Source organism: Oryctolagus cuniculus, chromosome 14 (genome assembly GCF_964237555.1).
Source record: "Oryctolagus cuniculus chromosome 14, mOryCun1.1, whole genome shotgun sequence".
Taxonomy (NCBI): domain Eukaryota; kingdom Metazoa; phylum Chordata; class Mammalia; order Lagomorpha; family Leporidae; genus Oryctolagus; species Oryctolagus cuniculus.
In genome coordinates this window covers 4,058,418-4,083,963 of record NC_091445.1, presented here as the reverse complement: position 1 = coordinate 4,083,963, position 25,546 = coordinate 4,058,418, and the positions used below count along the sequence as shown (strand labels likewise).

Below are 25,546 nucleotides of genomic sequence, written 5' to 3'. Positions count from 1 at the left end.
TGGTGCGCAGCTTGGTTTCTTTGCTTTCTGTGAGTAGATTCTCCTAGCAGCTGATCTGAGGCCTTTCTTGGTAACCTGATCTCAGCAAACTGTAATATGCTTAGCAATTACTTACGCTCTTGTGACAAGTATTTTAAAAGTAAATGAAGGTTATCCCATTTCATGTTTCCAGGAACATCAATGTTAACTGCATTAGGAATATTTTTGAGATTCAGAACTTAGAGTTGTACCTGATGCTTATAGAAAACTAAATGATTTTTCCAAGAAGGATATAGTTTGGGAGAAGGTGTAAATAGATTAGTGCATACACCAGTAACAATAAAGATTTAAACTACCGTTTGGATTATTGATTTTTATGTCTCTCTCAAAAGCTTACAAGTTTTCAACGTAATTTCAGGGGAAATTATGCCACCCCTTACAGAAAATGAAGAACGGATAATTTTTCTGCTATTCCCATTCTAACATGAGACAAATGTTTAATAGAATTAAGGCTTTTTTGGCGGGTGGGCCGTTGGCCGCTAGTAGATGGCCAAATCCCACATCCGAGTGGCTAGTTCAGTGCCCGCCTCCAGCTCGTGACTTGAGCTTCCTGCCAATGCAGACCCTGGGAGGCAATGCTCACGCCGAGGGATTCCTGCCACTCGCATGGGAGACCCGGATGAGATCCCAGCTTCTACCTGCAGCAAACCCTGGCCCGCCCCGCCCCCTACCACTGTTGTGGGCGTCTGAGTGAACCAGCGGATGGGGCTGTGGCTCTCTGCCCTTCAAATAATTCTGGCCATGTTTGGCAGACATGTGAGACTGCACGCAACCCTAGGGACACTGCACTGCTGAGACTGCTGGGGCCTGTTTGTAAACCCAGCCCCTGGGCCTTTTCACTCCACGGGATGTAATGGGTCGTTAGGGTTCCTGTGGCACGCTGGACCTCAAGCCCCTGCTGTGGCCTGACGCCTTGGAGCCCCTCCGCTCAGCTGCACCTACTTATTCCACTGTCACTTTCTCCACTTGGTCTTAGCCAAAGGCCGAGACGCGATCCCACCATCACTTGCTATGCAAAGACTCCTTTGAGCACTACTGGGCTCAGCTTTATACTCTCCACCTGTTTTTCTTTGATTCTTGAGTTTATGATTATAAATTGGCTGTAGGCTCCTCCTAGTTAGGCTCACAGAAGCAAAAAAGCACTTTCTATATACTCACAAGGTTCTTCATTTTTAAAATTACAAGAAATATCCCCTGCCAAGATCTAAGCTCCAACAAACAAGCAAACCATTCTGAATTACTTTTGAGCAATTTCCCACCAGATAAACGGGCGGGCACCTGGTCAGTCAGCATCTCCACCACTCGGACAGAGCCATAAACTACTCCTCTTCGTAAAAGCTCTGAAGGCTTGAACTGGCTCTCTTAGCAGAACGTCTCCTAGGGTTGGGATGCCCTGGCCAGTCTGGTGAAACAGCCTTTGGGTGCTGCGGGGTCTCCACGCCAATACACGAGACAGAGAACCTTGGGGGGAGGACAAACGGCTAACAGCCAGCTAGTCACCTCGTGACGGGTGAACTTCCACAAACCTTCCTCACATATGGAACGGCATGCGGCTTTACACTGTGAGATACGGACACACTCCAGATCTTTCCACATTCATGGAGAGGGGCTTCCTCAGTGTCTCCATGACACCTGGTGGCAGTTTGGTCTACTGAGGCCTTTAAAAATACCACTGCAGGTTAACACACAACTTGAAGATGCACAGTGTACATTCTGTCCACACACACGCCCAAAGGGCCACCCTCAGAACAAAACTCCCCCGAAAGGGTCCCACACGGCCCATCCCAGACAGCAGCCACTCCACCCCATGGTGGCCGTCCACTAGTTCTTGAGCTTCACGCAACGAATCCACACAGGACGTACTCCTTTGTCTCTTCTTTCCCATATGCTTTCACTATTCCATCTCTATTCTTGTATTAGTGGTCCAGGCTCTCTCAGTGCTGTGTACTAAGTTCATTGCCTGGCACTACCATTAGTTCTCCATTTTCTTGTTGATGGGAACTGTTTAATGCCAGTTGTGGCCATTAAGAATAAAGCTGCTGTGACCGTTCATGTACAAGTCATTTTATGTGACTATGTGAGCTCTCCTCTCTGTGGAGATGCTTAGACAGAATGGCTGGGTCTTGGAGCTGAGATTTATCAGACTGTCATACTGTTTGCTTTTCCCCCTAAGAGGTATAGTTGGTCTTTTATAACAGTAGCCTTTCTGGGTAGGTATGCCCTGGCATTTCACTGGGCAATGCCACTTAATACCTGTTCGGTATCTTTTTTCCCTTTGACTACCTTCTTTTGTCAAGTATCTATTCATTTCCCATCTTTATTAGTTTTTGTGGGTTTTTTTCCTTTTTCTTACAAGTATATGGTTCTTCACATATTCTTAATAAGACCTCATCAGATATTTCAATGGTGTCTTTCATGTTTTAAATTTTGAGTCTAGAGTCTATTTATCACTTTTTTATTTGAAAGGCAGAGTGACAGAAGCCGGGGGGGGGGGGGGGATCTTCCATCTGCCGGCTGACTCGCTGCATCACAGTTAGGCCAGCAGCCAGAACTCCATCTAGGTCTCTCACATGGGGGCAGGAACCCAAACACTTGGGCCCCCATCTACTGCCTCCCAAGCCCATTAGTAGGAAGTTGGAAAGGAAGTGTGGGGTAGCTGGGACTTGAACCAGGTATTCCTCCCAAGGGATGGCTTCACCTGCTACAGCACAATGCCTACCCCACCAATTTTTTTTAACTGTTAGTGCATTCTGGGTTATAAGAATGCTTGCCTACTCCAAAGTCATCAAGATTCTCCTTTATTCTTTTTAAAAGTTTTCGTTTTAGCTTTCACACGCAGGTCTACAATTCACCTCAAATCATGTGTGTATGGTTTCAGGAAGGGATCAAGGCTACTTTTTCCTATATGGACACCCATTACAATTTTACAAGAAAACACAGTTTATAGTTCATTTACGTACTTTTGTTTCTGAGAACAGGTTAAAATACACCTTTAAGTCTACATCTAAGTAGCATCCACCTTGAAGATTTCTCAATATTTAAGAATTTTACTACAGCACAAGTATTTTTAAAAACATTACTAAGAGGCCGGCGCCGCGGCTCACTAGGCTAATCCTCCGCCTAGCGGCGCCGGCACACCGGGTTCTAGTCCCGGTCGGGGCACCGGATTCTGTCCCGGTTGCCCCTCTTCCAGGCCAGCCCTCTGCTGTGGCCAGGGAATGCAGTGGAGGATGGCCCAGGTGCTTGGGCCCTGCACCCCATGGGAGACCAGGAAAAAGCACCTGGCTCCTGGCTCCTGCCATCGGATCAGCGCGGTGCGCCGGCCGCAGCGTGCCAGCCACGGCGGCCATTGGAGGGTGAACCAACGGCAAAGGAAGACCTTTCTCTCTGTCTCTCTCTCTCACTGTCCACTCTGCCTGTCAAAAAAAAAAAAAAAAAAATTACTAAGAGTAATGTAATTGGCAAAAATAATAGTCTAAACAAATGAATTTCAAATTTCATCAAATTGCAATTCATTTGAAACTCAAATCTCTCCAAAAGTAATGCACAATAGTAGAAAATTTGAAAATTAAATATTTTTACTAAAAATTACAAATTGTTCTTTATTGTAGTTGTTAAAATTTTACAATGAAATTGAACTCTTGCCTTTGGCAAACATGCATAGAGAATGAAATGTTAGGCTTTCTGGCCGGCGCCGCAGCTCAATAGGCTAATCCTCTGCCTTGTGGTGCCGGCACACCGGGTTCTAGTCCCAGTCGGGGTGCCGGATTCTGTCCCGGTTGCTCCTCTTCCAGGCCAGCTCTCTGATGTGGCCCGGGAGTGCAGTGGAGGATGGCCCAAGTGCTTGGGCCCTGCACCCCATGGGAGACCAGGAGAAGCACCTGGCTCCTGGCTTCAGATCAGCGCGGTACGCTGGCCACAGCGGCCATTGGAGGGTGAACCACGGCAAAAGGAAGACCTTTCTCCCTGTCTCTCTCACTATCCACTCTGCCTGTCAAAAAAAAAAAAAAAAAAAAAGTTAGGCTTTCTTTGACAAACAGCACTGCACTGACCTAGGGCTGCAACCCAGAGGAAATAATGGGATTACTTCCGGGATTTCTACCTCCACAGTGCTTCGCAATGTATCTCTTGGTGCTCACACTACCAGTTTGACAGAAGAGGAGCCACCTGGGAGCACTGGCTGTGTCGTGAGCACTGGCTGTGTCGTGAGCACTGGCTGTGTCGTGAGCACTGAGCTAGACGTCTCTTCCATGTGAAACCCAATGCTTACAGCGCTACAAGATAATTCTTATTTTTTCCACCAATTCACTGCAGAGCAAGCCATGGGCTAATGGCATTATAGATTTCCCAAAGCCTATGGAGAGAGAGAGAGAGACAGGGAGAGAAAGGTAGATAGATAAATAGACAGATAGATATGGGGCTATAAGGCAAGTCTGAATTCAACATCAAAGCTTTTTCACTATACGGAATTAATCTGTGAGAGAAAAATGCTTGATAAAAAAGGGCAAATTATATATCTTATGACACTCACTGGTAAGTTACACTTAAAAATCTTTTTAAAAAGATTTATAGATTTATTTGAATGGCAGAGTCACAGAGAAAGAGGGAGGGACAGGGACAATCTTCCAGCACTGGCTCACTGCCCAGATAGCCACAACAGCCAGAGCTGGGCCAGGATGAAGCCAGCAGCCAGGGGCTTCACCAGGGTCTCCCACATGGGTGTCAGGGGCCCAAGCACTTAGGCCATCCTGTGCTACTTTTCCCAGGCCATCAGCAGGGAGCTGGATTGGAAGTGGAGCAGCCAGGACATGAACCAGCATCCATATGAAATGCTGGCAGCACAGGCAACAGCTTTACCCACTACACCACAACACCAACCCCACACTTAAAATTTTTAAAAAGGGATTCATTTTATTTGAAAAGCAGAGAGAAAGAGAGATCTTTCAACGGCTGGTTCACTCCTCAAACGCCTGCAACATCCGGGGCTGGGGTTAAGTGAAGACAGGAGCCGAGAACTCCACCCAGGTCTCCCACATGGGCCCTAGTCAGGAAGCTGGATCAGAGCAGAGGTGGGACTCCATCCCAGGTCTCCCACATGGGTGGCGGGGCCCTAGTCCTCAGGCCATTACCTGCTGCCTCCGGGGTCTATCAGCAGGAAGCTGGATCGCAGCAGAGGTGGACTCCACCCAGGTCTCCCACATGGGCCCTAGTCAGGAAGCTGGATCAGAGCAGAGGTGGGACTCCATCCCAGGTCTCCCACATGGGCCCTAGTCAGGAAGCTGGATTGCAGCAGAGGTGGGACTCCACCCAGGTTTCCCACATGGGTGGAGGGGCCCTAGTCCTCGGGCCATTACCTGCTGCCTCCGGGGTCTATCAGCAGGAAGCTGGATCGCAGCAGAGGTGGGACTCCATCCCAGGTCTCCCACATGGGTGGCGGGGCCCTAGTCCTCAGGCCATCACCTGCTGCCTCCGGGGTCTATCAGCAGGAAGCTGGATCGCAGCAGAGGTGGACTCCACCCAGAACGATGTCCTGGGATGCAGGTGTCCCAGGCAGTGCCACCACACCGGTCTCTACATTTCACCAAACAAAAGCCGCGACACTCGTTCTGAACGCCCTGCTCAGGATGTCGCCGAGCGCTGTGCAGGATTCTTCAGTCTGCACGGCCACAGTGGAACTCACAATCCGCTGAGACGCAGCACGTGCGACACGGCTGGCAAACAGCTCAGGTAATGACAGTGAAGTGTGAGAGCACGAGCTAGAGAGCTCTGGCGACAAGCCTGGGAGAGGAGGGGCGGGGCTGGTCTGGGGCCCTGGGGTCACACCTGAGGGGCTCACAGACGATTCTGCATAAAGGGAGACGTTCGGGAAAGCTCTGTGCGGGTGCTGTGCAGAGCGACGTCACGGAGCAGCCGTGCCTCAGCCCACAGGACCACAGGGGCTGGCGTGAGTGGCAGCTGAGAGACCGGAACGGCGATGCCGCGTGCCAGGTCAGTGTGCCCTTCCTGGCATCTGCTCACTACAGTAAGAGCTAACCAGCGACACAGACACGAGACGGGCTCAGCTGCCTGCCGGTGTGCTCTCCAACAACAGAGGGATTCTAGATTCTTCTAACGTAATTCATGGCTCCAGGAAGTGGGTCTGATCTTGGCATGAGAAAGCTGCTCACTGTCAAAGTTAAAAATATTTTTATGTCTCTTTTTTTGCTATCCTCAAATGACCAGTTTTCCAAGAAAAAGGGTGCCATATTTATCAGAATCTCTGTAATGAAAATGTCAATAAAAATAATGTATTCCCATTATGACATGCGTGAACTCTCACAATCATCTTCAGTACGGCAAAACTGCTTTTTACAAAGAGGCCCGAAGTATCATGTTCCTAAATTATGGTCGGACAAGGCAGAGAGCTCTTTCCAAACGTGTTGTGCACGGCAGCATAACAAAGCTTCTTCCGTGCGTGCAGGGCACACACCTGGCACAGGGAGCGGTTCTTCACTGGATGAAGTATCAGTATCATTAATTCAGTATCATTAATTCAGCCCCAAACAGGATTATGAAATCAAACTACAGGAAACAATTTAGGACAATCTTCGTCTCAGGCATCAACTTTCAATTCCAATGGCTTGTTTGAACTCATGGTTTTGTGGTTCCAACAGGTCATAGAAAACTTTGCTTTTATCAAAACAGTCTCTAATATAAAGTAGATCTTCAACGGAATAGTTATCATCTTTTCCAGTCCAAACAGTCAGGCTGTACCTGTATCCAAATACAGAGGAATTGTAACGTTAAAAGTCACAGTAAAACGAAGATGAGCAATTCCAGCCCAAGACGACCCCTGTGTGGTAGCTCGATCACACAGGTGAACAAAATCGTCAGCAGTGGTGTACCTGTACTCCCCATTCACTCCTTCATCAGCGTCACAGGGGTGAGACCAGGGAACTACGGAACTGCTGTCAGGATTACAGGGGTGCTACAGGACTTTAGGGACCCAGACTGAGCGCGGGAACGGCTCAGATGCTGGGGAAGAAAATGAAGAGCACGCGCTGCTGGATCACGAAGTCTCTCCCTCCAGACAAAAGTCACAGCCATGCTCCGGGTCTGCTGTGCAGCCGGGCAGAGTGGGGAGCACACGGGAGGGCAGTGAGGGCTGGAGAATGCCACCGACATCCCGCCCACAGTCACTCACAGCGGCCCCGCCAGCCCTGTTGGGCTTTCTGTAAAAGATACAAACCAAACAAACTCAGATCCACTTCTAGAGTGAAAAAAGACTGCATGCACACTTTGATGGCTGTGAGAATACGTTCGGAATGTTAGTGCTCTAAACTGGAACTGCCCTTGCTTCTGGGGACACTATGACTGTGGCATCAGAGCTGGGGAGCACGGGCTGTCGCTCTTTCACGTGCACTTGTCAGACTCCAGGGGGCTCCGCAGAGCACTTCTGGAGCCGCGATGAGCAAGCGCCCTCCCGGTTACTGACGTTACTGACGCATCTCGCTCTGTGCGTGGTGACCCCACCCTGGAGACCAGAGGCCGCAACTCTGGGTTTCCTCCCACATCAGTGACACTGTAGACTCGACAAACCAAAGAGAATTTCAAACAACAGCTGAGAATGCAGAAAAGAGAAAGTGAACACGAGTTCTGAAACACGCACTCTCAGTTAAAATGCACTTTTTTTTTTTTTTTTACAGGCAGAGTGGACAGTGAGAGAGACAGAGAGAAAGGTCTTCCTTTGCCGTTGGTTCACCCTCCAATGGCCGCCGCGGCCAGCGTGCTGTGGCCGGTGCACCGCGCTGATCCGATGGCAGGAGCCAGGTGCTTCTCCTGGTCTCCCATGGGGTAAAATGTACTTCTTATGACTTTATCTGGGCGCATGGCGACAGGTGGAGCACTGGGGTTAAGAAAGTTTCCTGTGTTATTCTGCCTCTTTCAGTATCCCTTCCATTGTATTTAAATTGAAATGGGGTGGGGGGCTGCTGTGGTGTAGCGGGAAAAGCTGCTGCCTGCAGTACCATGTGGGCGCTGGTTCTGGTCCCGGCTGCTCCACTTCTGATCCAGCTCTATGCTATGGCCTGGGATGGCAGTAGAAGATGGCCTAAGCCCTTGGGCCCCTGCACCCACGTGCGAGACCCGGAAGAAGCTCCTGGCTCCTGGCTTCGGATCAGCACAGCTCTGGTCATTGCGGCCAACTGGGGAGTGAACCAGCAGATGGAAGACCTCTCTCTCTCTCTCTCTCTCTCTCTGTCTTTCCTTCTCTCTGTGTAACTCTGACTTTCAAATAAATAAATAAATACAACTTTAAAATAAAAACTGAAATAGGAAAACCAAAATTGCATAACAGTAACTTAAATATTCATTCATATCAATCTATAGGTTTCATTTTTTAAACCATTTTTTAATTTTTAAATTTTTAACCATTTTTTAAACCACGCAAAAAAAGGGACATAAAATGAGTGCAGGTTTTAACACAATATGGTAAAGTCCACTGTAACCCAAGCAAAGGCACAGCACAGCCAGCACCACACGCCCTGGGTGTCACTGCCCCAGCCCTCAGCTCCTCCCCACCCCGAGTCCTCCTCCCAGCCCAACAGCGAGGCGGACGGCGTGGGGCGGCCCTTGTGCAGCATCCTGGGGAGGCATCGCGCAGAGTGCCTGGCCTGCAGCTCAGCTTCCTGCTCTGCCTCCTCATGAACTGATGAGCACAGAGAACACATGAGACAGCACGAAGCCTGCCAGCTGAAGAACACGGTGAACAAGAGGATCCACCCCAGGGAGGAGAGCACAGGGAGGATCCACCCCAGGGAGGAGGACACAGGGAGGACTCACCCCAGGGAGGAGGACACAGAGAGGAGGCACCCAGGGAGGAGGACACAGAGAGGACTCACCCAGGGAGGAGGACACAGGGAGGAGTCACCCCAGGGAGGAGGACACAGAGAGGAGTCACCCAGGGAGGAGGACACAGGGAGGAGTCACCCAGGGAGGACACAGGGAGGAGTCACCCAGGGAGGAGGACACAGGGAGGAGTCACCCAGGGAGGAGGACACAGAGAGGAGTCACCCAGGGAGGAGGACACAGGGAGGAGTCACCCCAGGGAGGACACAGAGAGGAGTCACCCAGGGAGGAGGACACAGGGAGGAGTCACCCAGGGAGGAGGACACAGAGAGGACTCATCCAGGGAGGAGAACACAGTGAGGATGTCACCCCAGGGAGGAGGACACAGGGAGGAGTCACCCAGGGAGGAGGACACAGGGAGGAGTCACCCCAGGGAGGAGGACACAGGGAGGAGTCACACAGGGAGGAGGACACAGGGAGGACTCACCCAGGGAGGAGGACACAGGGAGGAGTCACCCAGGGAGGAGGACACAGAGAGGAGTCACCCCAGGGAGGAGGACACAGGGAGGAGTCACCCAGGGAGGAGGACACAGAGAGGACTCACCCAGGGAGGAGGACACAGGGAGGAGTCACCCAGGGAGGAGGACACAGAGAGGAGTCACCCAGGGAGGAGGACACAGGGAGGAGTCACCCAGGGAGGAGGACACAGGGAGGACTCACCCAGGGAGGAGGACACAGGGAGGAGTCACCCCAGGGAGGAGGACACAGAGAGGAGTCACCCAGGGAGGAGGACACAGAGAGGAGTCACCCAGGGAGGAGGACACAGGGAGGAGTCACCCAGGGAGGAGGACACAGGGAGGACTCACCCAGGGAGGAGGACACAGGGAGGAGTCACCCAGGGAGGAGGACACAGGGAGGAGTCACCCAGGGAGGAGGACACAGGGAGGAGTCACCCAGGGAGGAGGACACAGGGAGGAGTCACCCCAGGGAGGAGGACACAGAGAGGAGTCACCCCAGGGAGGAGGACACAGAGAGGACTCACCCAGGGAGGAGGACACAGAGAGGAGTCACCCAGGGAGGAGGACACAGGGAGGAGTCACCCAGGGAGGAGGACACAGGGAGGACTCACCCAGGGAGGAGGACACAGGGAGGACTCACCCAGGGAGGAGGACACAGGGAGGACTCACCCAGGGAGGAGGACACAGACAGGAGTCACCCAGGGAGGAGGACACAGAGAGGAGTCACCCAGGGAGGAGGACACAGAGAGGAGTCACCCAGGGAGGAGGACACAGAGAGGAGTCACCCAGGGAGGAGGACACAGGGAGGACTCACCCAGGGAGGAGGACACAGAGAGGACTCACCCCAGGGAGGAGGACACAGAGAGGACTCACCCAGGGAGGAGGACACAGGGAGGAGTCACCCAGGGAGGAGGACACAGAGAGGACTCACCCCAGGGAGGAGGACACAGAGAGGAGTCACCCCAGGGAGGAGGACACAGGGAGGAGTCACCCAGGGAGGAGGACACAGAGAGGACTCACCCAGGGAGGAGTCACCCAGGGAGGAGGACACAGGGAGGACTCACCCAGGGAGGAGGACACAGAGAGGACTCACCCCAGGGAGGACACAGAGAGGACTCACCCAGGGAGGAGGACACAGGGAGGAGTCACCCAGGGAGGAGGACACAGAGAGGACTCACCCAGGGAGGAGGACACAGGGAGGAGTCACCCAGGGAGGAGTACACAGAGAGGAGTCACCCAGGGAGGAGGACACAGAGAGGAGTCACCCAGGGAGGAGGACACAGGGAGGACTCACCCAGGGAGGAGGACACAGAGAGGACTCACCCAGGGAGGAGGACACAGAGAGGAGTCACCCAGGGAGGAGGACACAGGGAGGACTCACCCAGGGAGGAGGACACAGAGAGGACTCACCCAGGGAGGAGGACACAGGGAGGAGTCACCCAGGGAGGAGGACACAGAGAGGAGTCACCCAGGGAGGAGGACACAGGGAGGAGTCACCCCAGGGAGGAGGACACAGAGAGGAGTCACCCAGGGAGGAGGACACAGAGAGGACTCACCCAGGGAGGAGTCACCCAGGGAGGAGGACACAGAGCGGAGTCACCCAGGGAGGAGGACACAGAGAGGAGGCACCCAGGGAGGAGGACACAGGGAGGAGTCACCCAGGGAGGAGGACACAGAGAGGAGTCACCCAGGGAGGAGGACACAGACAGGAGTCACCCAGGGAGGAGGACACAGAGAGGAGTCACCCAGGGAGGAGGACACAGGGAGGAGTCACCCAGGGAGGAGGACACAGAGAGGACTCACCCAGGGAGGAGGACACAGGGAGGAGTCACCCCAGGGAGGAGGACACAGGGAGGAGTCACCCAGGGAGGAGGACACAGGGAGGAGTCACCCCAGGGAGGAGGACACAGAGAGGAGTCACCCAGGGAGGAGGACACAGAGAGGACTCACCCAGGGAGGAGGACACAGGGAGGAGTCACCCAGGGAGGAGGACACAGAGAGGAGTCACCCAGGGAGGAGGACACAGGGAGGAGTCACCCAGGGAGGAGGACACAGAGAGGACTCACCCAGGGAGGAGTCACACAGGGAGGAGGACACAGAGCGGAGTCACCCAGGGAGGAGGACACAGACAGGAGTCACCCAGGGAGGAGGACACAGAGAGGAGTCACCCAGGGAGGAGGACACAGGGAGGAGTCACCCAGGGAGGAGGACACAGAGAGGAGTCACCCCAGGGAGGAGGACACAGGGAGGAGTCACCCAGGGAGGAGGACACAGAGAGGACTCACCCAGGGAGGAGGACACAGGGAGGAGTCACCCCAGGGAGGAGGACACAGGGAGGAGTCACCCAGGGAGGAGGACACAGGGAGGAGTCACCCCAGGGAGGAGGACACAGAGAGGAGTCACCCAGGGAGGAGGACACAGAGAGGACTCACCCAGGGAGGAGTCACACAGGGAGGAGGACACAGAGCGGAGTCACCCAGGGAGGAGGAAACAGAGAGGACTCACCCAGGGAGGAGGACACAGGGAGGACTCACCCAGGGAGGAGGACACAGAGAGGAGTCACCCAGGGAGGAGGACACAGGGAGGAGTCACCCAGGGAGGAGGACACAGAGAGGACTCACCCAGGGAGGAGTCACACAGGGAGGAGGACACAGAGCGGAGTCACCCAGGGAGGAGGACACAGACAGGAGTCACCCAGGGAGGACACAGGGAGGAGTCACCCCAGGGAGGAGGACACAGAGAGGAGGCACCCAGGGAGGAGGACACAGAGAGGACTCACCCAGGGAGGAGGACACAGAGAGGACTCACCCAGGGAGGAGGACACAGAGAGGAGTCACCCAGGGAGGAGGACACAGAGAGGAGGCACCCAGGGAGGAGGACACAGAGAGGAGTCACCCAGGGAGGAGGACACAGGGAGGACTCACCCAGGGAGGAGGACACAGGGAGGAGTCACCCAGGGAGGAGGACACAGAGAGGAGTCACCCAGGGAGGAGGACACAGAGAGGAGTCACCCCAGGGAGGAGGACACAGGGAGGAGTCACCCAGGGAGGAGGACACAGAGAGGAGTCACCCAGGGAGGAGGACACAGAGAGGAGTCATCCAGGGAGGAGGACACAGAGAGGAGTCACCCCAGGGAGGAGGACACAGAGAGGAGTCACCCAGGGAGGAGGACACAGAGAGGACTCACCCAGGGAGGAGGACATAGGGAGGAGTCACCCAGGGAGGAGGACACAGAGAGGACTCACCCCAGGGAGGACACAGAGAGGAGTCACCCAGGGAGGAGGACACGGGGAGGAGTCACCCCAGGGAGGAGGACACAGAGAGACACGTCGCGTGCTCTCCCTTCCACGTCAGGCTCACGAAAGCAGAGGGCAGCGTGTGGTTCTGAGGGGCTGCGGGACTGGGTACCCTGGGAGGCACTTGTCCACGGAGGAAGCTCCCTGTGTGGCAGGGGTCCGCCCTGGAGACCGAACGTAACCGAACACCTAATGGGGCAGCGTTCGTGGCAGTCACAGCAGTGCTTGGCACATGAGCACCCACTTTTGAGTCCCAGCCCCACTCCCAGTTCCAGCTTCTTCCTAATGTGCACTCTGCGATGCAATGGGTGACGCTATAGGAGCTGGATTCTGCCACCCATGTAGGAAACCTGGATCAAGTTTAGTGGAATGAACCAGTGGATGGGAGATTCTTTCTCTCCCTCTCTCTCTCTCTCAAATAAAAAAAAATTTAAAGTAATAATTTCACAATGTGTCTCAAAACATCACACTGTTCGCCTCATGTATAGATGGCTTTTCCTTGCTAATCACAGCTCACCAGACTTGGGGGGGACAGAGGCAGGCATGAGGGAAAGGAGAGTGTGGCCTCAACTCCTCTCTCTTGCCGGCCAGAGTCAACCTAGCACAGAAGCCAGGCCGACCTCCTAGGAACAGCCGGCCAGCAGGATGGAGGGGCCCGGCCCAGACACCGCACAGGCCCTGCACTCTTGAAAGCTTTGCAAGGTATGAGAGAGAGACAATCTCACTGAAGCTACTGCCAGTTTAGATTTCTGCTCTTACAGCCAAATAGCACTGTAATACAATTCTTAAACTCATACAATTATCCACTTATTTAGCCATTAATAAAAGCTTAGTAAACTTTACAAAGTAGACATTATCTGATTCCAATTAATACAGTTAGAATTCATTAACAAAGTCAAAATAAATATGTCTACCACTTACATGCCTAACATGATTTAACTTTTAAAGAGAAAAAGTCAAACTGCAGAATCTCTAAAAATGAACAACGATGAAAACCTACAAAAGGGTGCCATCTCTGTGTCCTAGTGAGTGAAGCTGTCACCTTCAGTGCCGGCATCCCATATGGGCGCCGGTTCAAGTCTCACCTGCTCCACTTCCCATCCAGCTCTCTGCTATGGCCTGGGAAAGCAGCAGAAGATGGCCCAAGTCCTTGGGCACCTGCACTCACAGGGGAGACTGGGAAGAAGCTCCTGGCTCCTGGCTTTGGATCAGCCCAGCTCCAGCCACTGCGGCCATTTGAGAAATAAACTAGCAGATGGAAGACTTCTCTCTCTTTCTGTCTCTCTGCCTCTCTGTAAATCTGCCATTCAAATAAATAAACAAATCTAAAAAAAAGAAAAACCTATATAAGAACAATGGGATACAGCTAAAGCAGTGGCAGGGACAGGACTAAAGTCTTATATTAATCAATACAATGAATAAACATAAACGTATTACCAAATACACATGTGGAAATACGGGGGAAAAAAAGCACCCAACACACACAGAAATATCGGAAATTACAGCAGAAAATACAAAAGACAGAAATTGAGTCAGAAACCAGAAAAATAAATAAACCCAAGAGGTGACTTTTAATCAGAAATCGGAACCCCTATGTGACAAACATACACACACACAGTGTGATGAGCACAGTGTCCTCAGAGACCTGTCTACCGGAGAAGTCAACCTCGGCTCGCTGAGACTCACTGCTGTTCTGAGGTGCTAACCAACACAGCCGGAAAAGAGAAAGCAACTGGAGATGTATGTGCAAGAGTCGACAAGGAAGAGACAAAATGAACAGTGCTTGAAGAGAATATAATATTTTTGCTTAGAAAACCAACTGAAAGACCATTAAAAAATAAAAGAATTTAGCGTAAACATTTGGGTGCAATATCAACCTGAATAAATCAATCTTAATCTATATGTATATAAATTATCACATGATATTTCATGTATATAAAATAACCAGTTCAAGATGTAATGACTGTGCCGGCGCCGCGGCTCACTAGGCTAATCCTCCGCCTTGCGGCGCCAGCACCCCGGGTTCTAGTCCCGGTCGGGGCGCCGGATTCTGTCCCGGTTGCCCCTCTTCCAGGCCAGCTCTCTGCTGTGGCCAGGGAGTGCAGTGGAGGATGGCCCAAGTGCTTGGGCCCTGCACCCGCATGGGAGACCAGGAGGAAGCACCTGGCTCCTGCCATCGGATCAGCGTGGTGCGCCGGCTGCAGCACGCCAGCCACGGCGGCCACTGGGGGGTGAACCAACGGCAAAAGGAAGACCTTTCTCTCTCTCTCTCTCTCTCAGTATCCACTCTGCCTGTCAAAAAAAAAAAAAAAAAAAAAAGAAATGTCATAGGATACACTTCTGTAAGCCAGTAAAATGACCAAGGAAGCAGGTACGTTCAAACAGTAAGTGGGCGGGGCTGGTGCTGTGGCACAGTGCAGTAAACCCGTATTGGACTGCCAGGTCCAGTCCCAGCAGCCCTACTTTCCAACCCCCTGGGAAGGCCAGGGAAGAAGCCCAAGTGCTTGGGCCCCTGTCCCTCCTGTGGGGAGCAGGATGGAATTCCTGGCTCAGCTCTGGCTGTTGTGGCCATTTGGGGAGTGAGCCAGTAGATCAAGAATTCTCTCTGTTGATCCACCCAGCCTTATAAATGAATGAATGAAGAGATCTTTAAAAGAACCAAAGCGGACAGGACGGTGTTTGGCCCAGGGGTTAGGACCCCCACCTCGCATCCTGGGTGCTTGGGTGTGATTCCTGGCTCACACGAGAAGGCAGCAGGCGATGGCTCAGGTGACTGGGCCCCTGCTACCCTCGGCTTTGGCATCGAGGCTGCTGCAGACATCTGGGGAGTGAACCAGCAGATTGGAGCGCCCTTTTTTTGTTCATCTGTCTCTTTCTCTGCCTCCCAAATAAATTTTTTAAAAATATTTTAAAATAAATAGATGTGTTAGTTTTGTACTGGGCTTTTATTTTAGCTACTATGAAAAACATATCCATCCATAAACTGAATTTCACAAAAATATACTTAATCTCAAACCTTTGCTATTATGAAGTTAAATAAAATGCATTCTTGGGGCCAACACTGTGGTGCTATGGGTTAAAGCCACAGCCTGCAGCATTGGCATCCCATATGGGTGTCAGTTCAAGTCTTGGCTGCTCCACTTCTGACCCAGCTCCCCGATAATGCACCTGGGAAAGCAGTGGAGGATGGCCCAAGTGCTTGGGCTCCTGCACCCAATGTGGGAGACCTGGAAGAAGTTCCTGGCTTTAGCCTGGCCCAGACCAGTTGCTACAGCCATTTGGGGAGTGAACCAGTGGATAGAAGATCTCTCTCCCTGTCTCTCCTTCTAACTCTGCCTTTCAAAACAAATAAATAAAATCTTTTAAAAAATACATTCTAGGGGCTGGCGCCATGGCGCAGTAGGTTAATTCTGCCTCTGGCGCTGGCATCCCATATGGGCACTGGTTCTAGTCCCGGCTGCTCCTCTCATCCAGCTTTCTGCTGTGGCCAGGGAAGACAGTGGAGGATGGTACAAGTACTTGGGCATCTGCACCTGCAAGGGAGACCAGGAGGAAGTTCCTGGCTCCTGGCTTTGGATCGGCGCAGCTCCAGCTGTTGCAGCCATTTGGGGAGAGAACCAACGGAAGGAAGACTTTACTCTCTGTCTCTCCCTCTCACTCTGTAACTCTACCTCTCAAATAAATAAATGGGTAATCTTTAAAAAAATACATTCTAATGCTAATTTAAAATAGGTATGGTATTAAAACACAAACGTCTGTCTTTGTACATCAATAATATCACAATGAAATGAATTCTAAGGTTTTTCCACTAATGGTAATTATGAGTGTTCTTTCGCCACACATTCTCTTCTAGCTCCTTCAAGTATGCATTTAAAAGATGGACTGAACGAGAAGGTTCTCGAGAAGTATCTGTATTTAACAGCCCAACAGAGGGAGCTGTTGAGCCTAGTGGCTGGGACACTCATTTTCCACTTCCAGTTCTGGCTCCTGACTCCAGCTTCTTGCTAATGCAGAGCCTTGCAGGCATCAGAAGTAACCGAGTTGCTGCCACCCCTGTGGGAGACCTGGGTTACATTCCTGGCTTCTGGTAACGGCCTCAGCCCAGTCCCAGCCATCCTGGGCATTTAGGGAGTGAACCAGTGGCTGGGAACTCTTTGTCTCTCTGCCTCTCAAATACACACACACACACTCCACAGAGACCTCCAGGCTCCAGGCAATTCTATTTCTACGTACAACTAGATGAAAGGATTTTCACACAGGGAAGTAATTACATTTATATACACACAGAAGTAAAGGTTGTGACAATACATGACTAAAAATGATATGATTAAAACATTTAGCTCATAAAGGGGAGTAAATGACAAAATACAATAAACATTATCTGGCATCCTTTTTCTCACTCGTGATTCATGAAATATAGTAGCATTACAACTAATATGTATTTCTTTTTTAAGTTAAAAAAAAAAAAAAAAAAACTTCTTTGGGAGGCAGACAGACAGAAAGAGACAGAGAGCGCTCCCACCTCCTGGTCAGCCCTGAAAATGCTCACACAGCCAGCACTGGGCCAGGCGGAGTCAGGAACCAGGACCGCAACTGAGGTCTCCCCGAGGGTGGTGAGCATCCCTCGCCACCTCCCCCGCTGCACCAGCGGGGAGCTGTAGCCAGGAGCTGGCGCTGGGAACTGAACCCAGGCACTCACATATGGGCTGCATCTTAACTGCTCCACCAACCAGCACTCCTGTAACTAACATTTCTCTTCACTACCCAAGACAAAATCCCAAAATGCTTTTTAAATTATTTTTAAAGATTAAGTTTTGTTTGTATGCCTAATGCATTACGCTACCAATATTGTAAATATTGGTAATGCATGAGGAATTTTATTAAAGTTATTAAAAAAAATCCCTTTCCCAACAATATCAAACCTTTCCCTTATTGTGAAAATATGGGTCAAGGGCTACTAAACTTAATTTTTCTGCTATTCTGTTATTCAGCTTCAGAACAAAGGGTGCCAGCAATCTTAATCCTTCTCACTGTTCTTAAACATGCATCATCTCTTAAGATATTTCATTATGAAAAAGTGCCTGGCTTCAGGCCTCTCACTGTTATAATACCTCAGGAAATCCTCGCACCTACGCCTCTCTGCTTCCATGAGCTCCCACTGGCAAGGGGAGCCCTCGCCGGTGAAATTCAGGGGTGCACATCAGATGTCTTGCCAAGAAGTTACTGGCCAGCTCACACCACTGCCGGTAGTGCATGCCTGTCTGCTTCTCCCACCCGTCCCAGCACGGCTGGCCAGCAGCCTGGCCCTCTTCTGGACGACTTACAAGAAGTGTTTTGTGCTAGAATGCTCTGTATCTGTCTGACATGCATGCTGAGGGTACTACTTTACCAGAAGCTCTATGTATTCCAGTGTACCAAAATTCCCTTGTACAGCTTCTCAGTTCTGTTCTTACTGAGAAAGGTTTTACCTATCTGGAAACTACATTAAAAAAAAATCACCCCTTGTTTTTTTTATGCACCTACTGCTTGATGTTCAAGTTTCTAATGCACCTGAATTTATTTTTCAGGAAGGACTAGGGGAGGATGCTGCAGTCAGCACCAATGATCTGGAATGCCTGTGTCTTTCTACATAAATTTCCATAATAGATTTCGGTTTATTTATGGATTACCCTTGCTGTTCTACTGACTATTTAAAAAAATAGTACCGCAATGGTCTAATATCTGTACTTTTATATTTAATAGGTGGTCCAACTAATTTTTATTACATAATAATTTTTATTAAATAATAAAATGTTTACATAGAAAAGATCTCTGAAATTATGATGAAATTAGCAAAAGCTGTTTTACCCACGCATTACTTTTAGTGAATTTGTGACTTCATGAAAAGATGCCATTTCCTAGGCGCCTTCAAAGAACAAAAGCTTCTGTGTAGAGTGGGTGAAGGACGTGCTGCCAGCCCGTCACAGCTCACAGGGGCCACAACACGGCAACGGCACGGGTGCACTCACACAGGACCCACTCCCCCTCGGGCTCTGTCGTTCTCACACACACACTGCACTCCCGTGAGCAACCACACACCGTGTGCTGTCAAGCCAACACATACCTGTCTGATTTCTCCAACAGCCAGCGTAGCTCGGGACAGGACTGCCTGACCAGGGCCGCGCGCACTGGGAACGACACCGGCTGCTGGAGCTCACGGCACAGGTGTTCCATCTCCCTCACCATCGTCCAGCTGTACCCTGAGAAGAAGACAAGACAGGGCTCATTCCCAAGTGCAATCCTCAAGTCAATTAAAGAAACTCAACCACCTAGCAAAAGGCTAACCCACAGGGGATTCATACATTCATAGGCAACTCACAGAAATTCCCACTGAATTCAGAGTGGACCAAAACACGTAATGCAATAAAACACTTCGAGTGGGAAGCGCATATTAAAAGAATCACGACAGGGCTGGCGTTAGGGTGTAGTGGGTGAAGCTGCTGTCTGTGGTCCGGTATCCCACATGGGTGCCAGTAAAGCCACCGCTGCTCCACTTCTGATCCAGTTCCCTGCTAATGCGCCTGAGAAAGCAGCGAAGGAGGGCCCGAATGTGGCCACCTGGAGAGTGAACCAGCAGATGGAAGCTTTCTCTACCTCTCCCTCCCTCTTTAACTTCGTCTTTCAAGTAAATAAATAAATTTTTTGAAAGGCAGAGTTACAGAGAGAAAGGAACAGGCACACACACACACACACACACAAAGACAGACAGAAAAAGAGAGCGAGAGCAAGAGCGAGAGCGAGAGAGAGAGAGAGAGAGAGAATTTTCCATCCACTGGTTCACTCTCCAAATGCTGCAACAGCCAGGGCTAGAGAGAGAGAGAGAGAGAGAGAGAGAGATAGGTATCTTCCATCTGGTGGTTCACTCCTCAAATGGCTACACCAGCCAGGGCTGGAGCAGACCAAAGCTAGGAGTCAGGAACTTCTTCTGGATCTTCCACAGGTGCAGAGGCCGAAGCACTGGCACCATACTATGCTGTATTCCCAGGCGTATTAGCCAGGAGCTGGACTGGAAGTGGAGCAGTCAGGACATGAACCGGCACTCATATGGGAGGCCATCGCCACAGGTGAAGGCTTTGCCCACTCAGCAACAAAGCTGGCCCAAATCTTTTTTTTTTTTTTAAATTTCTGAAATCTACTTCTGTATTTTTGTACTTTAAAGATTCATTTATTTATTTGAAAGTCAGAGTTACACAGAAAGAGAAGGCGAGGCAGAGAGAGAGAGAGAGAAAGAGAGCGCGAGTGCTTCCAACTGCTGGTTCACCATCAAAATGGCTGCAACAACTAGGGCTAGGGAAGTTGAAGCCAGGAGCCAGGAGCTTCATCTGGGTCTCCCACATGGGTGCAGGGGCCCAGGGACGTGGGTCATCGTCCACTGCTTTCCCAGGCCACAGCAGAGAGCTGGATCAAGCCAGGACAAGAACCGGTGCACACCCATATAGGATGCTGGTGCTGTAGGCCATGGCTTAACTTGCTGTGCCACAGCACCAGCCCCTAAATAAATTTTTATATATACATAGTTTGGGGCCGGTGCTGTGGCGTAATAGGTTAAACCTCTGCCTGTAGTACCGGCACCCAATATGGGCGCTGGTTCATGTCCCAGCTACTCCTCTTCTGATCCAGCTGTCTGCTAATGGCCTGGGAAGGCAGTGGAAGATGGCCCAAGTGCTTGGGCCCCTGCACCTATATGGATACCTGGAAGAAGCTCTTGGCTCCAGATCAGCCCAGCTCCAGCTGTTGTGGACATTTGGGGAGTGAACCAGCAGATGGAAGATTCTCTGTTTTTCCCTCGCTGTAACTCTGCCTCTCTAAAAAATAAGCCATTTTTTTCTGACCAGTATATTCTTGAATTAACTACACACACACACACACACACACACACAGAGTACTGGTCAGAAAAGAATGGTTTACAAAAATCCTAAGTGAATCTCTTAGTTGAGCAGCTAAATTCCAGATGAAAAGAAATGTTCTGGGGCTGGCACTGTGGTGCAGTGGGTTAACACCCTGGCCTGCAGCACTAGCATCCCATATGGGTGCCAGTTCGAGATCCGGCTGCTCCACTTCCAATCCAGCTCTCTGCTGTGGCCTGGGAAAGCAGCAGAAGATGGCCCAAGCCCTTGGCCCCCGCACCTGCGTGGGAGACCCAGAAGAAGCTCCTGGCTCCTGGCTCCGGATTGGCGCAGCTCCAAACGTTGCAGCTAATTGAGGGGTGAACCATTGGATGGAAGACCTCTCGCTCTCTCTCTGACTCTCCTCTCTCTGTGTAACTCTTTCAGATAAATAAATAAATCTTAAAAAAAAAAAAAAACAGAAATGTTCTGCTTTACTTTAAAATTTGGAAAGTTATATTATAATTACAAAAGGGTATTGCTAACAGAAGCTAACCTTACATAATGATAAATGCTGGAGAGAGAAGCAGACTGGACACCTGTCCCAATAGACACTACCCAACCAGCCCAAGACTGAAGGTCGGGCAATGTTAGATTAAACAGCCATGGCGTGGAGGTTGGGCTCACTCAAGAGGAACTAGATGGCTCCTAGTTCAGGGCCAGCACATGGCACATGGGTTAAGTCATGCCCTGCAAAGACTGGCATCTCATACGGGTGCCAGTTTGAATCCGGCTGCCGCACTTGCTATCCAGCCCCCTGATAATGCACCTGGGAAAGCAGCAGAGGATGGGCCAAGGGCTTGGGCCTCTGTACCCACGCAAGAACCAAAATGAAGCTCCTGGCTCCTGCCTTGGCTGCTGTGACCATCTGGGAAGTGAACCAGTGGATGGAAGATCTCTCTCTGTCTCTCTCTCTCTCTGTAGTGCTGGCTTTGAAATAAATAAATCTTTACAGAGAGAGAGAGTGAGATCTTCCAACTGCTGGTTCACTACCCAGATGGCTGTGATGGCCAGGGCTGAGCCTGGTCAAAGCCAGGATCCAGGAGCCTCTTCTGGGTCTCCCACAAGGGTAGCAGGAGTTCAAGCACTTGAGCCCATCTTCCAGGCACATTAGCAGGGAGCTGTATCAAAAGCAGAGCAGCTGGGACTTGAATCGGTGCCCATATGGGATGCTGGCATTGCAGGTGGTAGCTTATTCATTGCTCCACAATGCAAGCCTCTTCAAATGTTTTAAATTATATGCTATATTATTTAATGAAACTAGCAGAAATTCAAATGATTAGACAATCAAAACAGTGCTAAGTTAAAGCATAATCTTTCCCTCATTTATTGACCTAGGGGTCCACAGCCTATCTCCACTCACTACAGAGCACTGGACAGTAAAGGCACCTCGAGGGTCAACATGCCCACGTCCCATACTGCAGGACCTGGCTCTGGCTCCTGGCTCTGGCTCCAGCCTCCTGCTAAGGTAGATTCTGGGAGGCAGCAATGAGGGCTCAACTGGTTGGGTCCCTGCCACCCACGTGGGAGACCCACATGGAGCTCCCAGCTCCACTGCAGGGCTTCTGGGTAGAGAACCAGAGAATGAGGGCTCCCTGCCTCTCAAGTTTAAAAACAAAGAAACTTTACACCTGAAAACAGTCAAAGTAAATAAGTAGAAATGAATGCTTGGGGCACAGTAAGAAAGAGGCTCCCGTCTCCACAGGCTCCAGGTGCCCTTTTGGGTCACTGCTTTCACATGTGGACAGAAGCCCTCCACGCTGGGTGCCTTACTGGCTGCTGACCTGGGAACCACTGCCCAGGGGTGTGTGAAGGAGCACGGGGGATCCAGCGGCACAGAAGCTCCACCCTGGAGAGAAGCTGTCAGGAGGCCGTGAGCAGCGGGGAGCGTCTCCTGGTCTCCCGTGCCCTTGTCCAGCCAAAAGGGAGCCTCCACCTGCAGCACCAAGGATCCAGCCGGCCACAGCTGGAGCACCTTCAACACCCAGGGAGCACAACTCTCACTCTGGCTGTGCCACCTGACAAGCTTTTAGTACATCTTCATCCCTCACCTGACAGGAGTTTCCCCAGGAATGGTCACAAGGGAACAGAGTCCAGAATATTCTACAAGTTCAAAGAAACCAGGTCGGGATGCGGTCAGTGTCTGGAAAGAGGCAGCCTGGGGCCCGCAGTGAGCACGCGGGCACAGCGCCACCTGAGACAGCAGAGGGAGGGTCACCCCCCACCCCCGCTCTGCCGTGGGGCCGGGCCATTCTCCCTGTCGGGCTCCCGTGGGGCCGGGCCGTTCTCCCTGTCGGGCTCCCGTGGGGCCGGGCCGTTCTCCCTGTCGGGCTCCCGTGGGGCCGGGCCGTTCTCCCTGTCGGGCTCCCGTGGGGCCGGGCCGTTCTCCCTGTCGGGCTCCCGTGGGGCCGGGCCGTTCTCCCTGTCGGGCTCCCGTGGGGCCGGGCCGTTCTCCCTGTCGGGCTCCCGTGGGGCCGGGCCGTTCTCCCTGTCGGGCTCCCGTGGGGCCGGGCCGTTCTCCCTGTCGGGCTCCCGTGGGGCCGGGCCGTTCTCCCTGTCGGGCTCCCGTGGGGCCGGGCCGTTCTCCCTGTCGGGCTCCCGTGGGGCCGGGCCGTTCTCCCTGTTGGGCTCCCAGTTCTGTGGGGTTGTTGTGACTTGACTGTTAATGATGCGGTTTATGTCTCACTGCAGGCTACTGTATTAGGGCGGTCACCTTCATTGGCCTTCTCAGCATGCCATCCCGTCGTCCAGCCCAGGGACAAGGTCACATCCGGGAAGAAGGACGTCACAGTGTCTATGAACGGCCTGGCCTCCACCGCTCGGCGGTCCGCGTTGGGCCCGGGGAGCACGTCGGCGTTGATCCACACGGGCCGCTGCAGTCGCTCCTCCACCCCTTTCAGGAGCGCCATGGACGGCGCCACAGCTGCCAGACTGAAACACAGCGCAAGTCAGCAGGAGGCACACCCACGGGGACAGGGAAGGGACTTCCGGGCTGGTGGTCCCAGTGCTTCCGAGTTCACAACAAATAACATAGCACAGTGCCTGACTCAGATAAAAAGGAGGATCGCCGAGCACGAGGGGAAGAAGCTGACCAATGCCCGATCTCAAGGTGGGGTCTCCGCTCACAGTTCCTGAGGGTGCACGTGTGAGTGACGCCACCGCACACAAAGTCGAGGTTTCAAATCTCCACATGGGCACTTTTCCTTTTTTTTTTTTTTTTTTTTTTTTTTTTTTTTTTTTGACAGGCAGAGTGGACAGTGAGAGAGAGAGACAGAGAGAAAGGTCTTCCTTTGCCGTTGGTTCACCCTCCAATGGCCGCCGCGGCTGGCGCACCGCGCTGATCTGATGGCAGGAGCCAGGTGCTTCTCCTGGTCTCCCATGGGGTGCAGGGCCCAAGCACTTGGGCCATCCTCCACTGCACTCCCGGGCCACAGCAGAGAGCTGGCCTGGAAGAGGGGCAACCGGGACAGAATCCGGCTCCCCGACCGGGACTAGAATCCGGTGTGCTGGCGCTGCAGGCGGAGGATTAGCCTAGTGAGCCGCGGCGCCGGCCCACATGGGACTTTTCCATGAAGCAACCCAAGAAAAGGCACAAATACTCACTTATCAGGGAGTGTCTACCCTGGTAACACATGCAACATACCTAAACGCCACCAGTCCACCTGTACGAGCTACTCAAGTGCACCCTCAAGCCCCTGGAGAAGAGTCACTTTCCCTCCATGCATTCCCGGTGAGGACACATAAACACCTTTCTAAAAGTGACTGAGAAGTCTCCATTCACAATACTGCCTCCATCTTGCATGAGCGCTTTGGTTCTCTTGTACCAAGAACACCTTTTCTGGCAACTAGAGACAGGGACGGTTTGGTCCACTTGGGACAAAAGCAGCCTCAGGCTCTCCTGCCCCATATCTCCTCTGGCTGACACCCACAGACCTGGAATCAAGAAGCAGGGAAAACCCAGAAGCAGTCCACATGTGGCTGGCACCAGCCTCTTCTCGTTCCAGAAGATTCTGATGTTTAAATAACAGGTTGTCATCAGCCTATGTAATTGTTACTTTTAAAAAAGGTATGCACAGCGGCTGGCGCTGTGTCACAGAAAGCTAAGCCTCCACCTGTAGCACCAGCTTCCCACGTGGGCACTGGCTCGAGTCCCAGCTGCTCCACTTCCCACCCAGCTCTCTGCTGATGGCCTTGGAAAACAGCAGAAGATGGCCTACGTCCTTGGGCATCTGCACCCACGTGGGAGACCCTGAAGAAGATCCTGGCTCCCGGCTTCAGCATGGCACAGTCCTGGTTGCTGTAGCCATTTGGGGAGTGAACTAACGGGTGGAAGACCTGTCACTCTCTCTCTCTAACTCTCCCTTTCAAATAAATAAAATCTTTTAAAAAAATTATGCACAAACTTGACTGGAAAACCATACTGCTCCTCATAATCTAGTCTTCTGACCCTTTAGGGTCTCTGTTTCGGAGAAAGTCAGCGTGTAGCAAACACTGTGATGGGAGGCCAGGAATCCCGGAGGCAGAGGATGGCGAAACATTCAGCACTCCCTCACGTGCTTCTACCTGTTCACTCCACTCCTTCTGGGCCTCCCAATTTAAGAAGAGAAACTGCTAATCCCATTCATTATTGGATTAGGTTTACCAGTGAGCAAGTGTGTACTAAAACCAGAGACCAGCTCTCGCCCTGGCCTGTAGCTGTATACTTCTATAGAATTCCAGGCAGCTGGCTCCTATGACTCCAGACCTTGCTCAGCTGTGAGTCCCTCTGCAACCGCCACGTCCCACGGGGTTCTGAGCTCCCTGCATGGAGCTCCCTGCATGTCTGGATTCTGGTCTGTGGCGCTGTGCGGCTTGGGTGAGACAGCACGGGTCACATGGCAGGGCTCTCAGCCTGGCTGGCTGGCTGGCACGGGCTCTGCAGCACTGGTTCTCGGCCTGACAA

The 25,546-nt window shown here is 51.9% G+C and overlaps 1 protein-coding gene and 1 long non-coding RNA gene across 2 annotated transcripts in view; one reads left to right on the top strand and one right to left on the bottom strand.

The window, feature by feature from the left end:
• Positions 1–4,996: 4,996 nt before the first annotated feature.
• On the top strand, positions 4,997–5,522 carry LOC138845124 (uncharacterized). Its single transcript, XR_011381852.1, has 3 exons — positions 4,997–5,125; positions 5,230–5,334; positions 5,440–5,522. It is a non-coding gene; the product is annotated as an uncharacterized lncRNA (long non-coding RNA).
• FAM151B (family with sequence similarity 151 member B) overlaps positions 5,230–25,546 on the bottom strand; it is a 38,024-nt gene continuing 17,707 nt past the window's right edge. The window contains exons 4-6 of the mRNA XM_002713903.5: positions 23,318–23,535; positions 18,783–18,918; positions 5,230–6,792 (exon numbers count right to left, since the gene is read on the bottom strand). Coding sequence (XP_002713949.3) covers positions 6,639–6,792; positions 18,783–18,918; positions 23,318–23,535 — 508 coding nt within the window. The 3' untranslated portion in view covers positions 5,230–6,638. The remainder of the gene's footprint in view (positions 6,793–18,782; positions 18,919–23,317; positions 23,536–25,546) is intronic.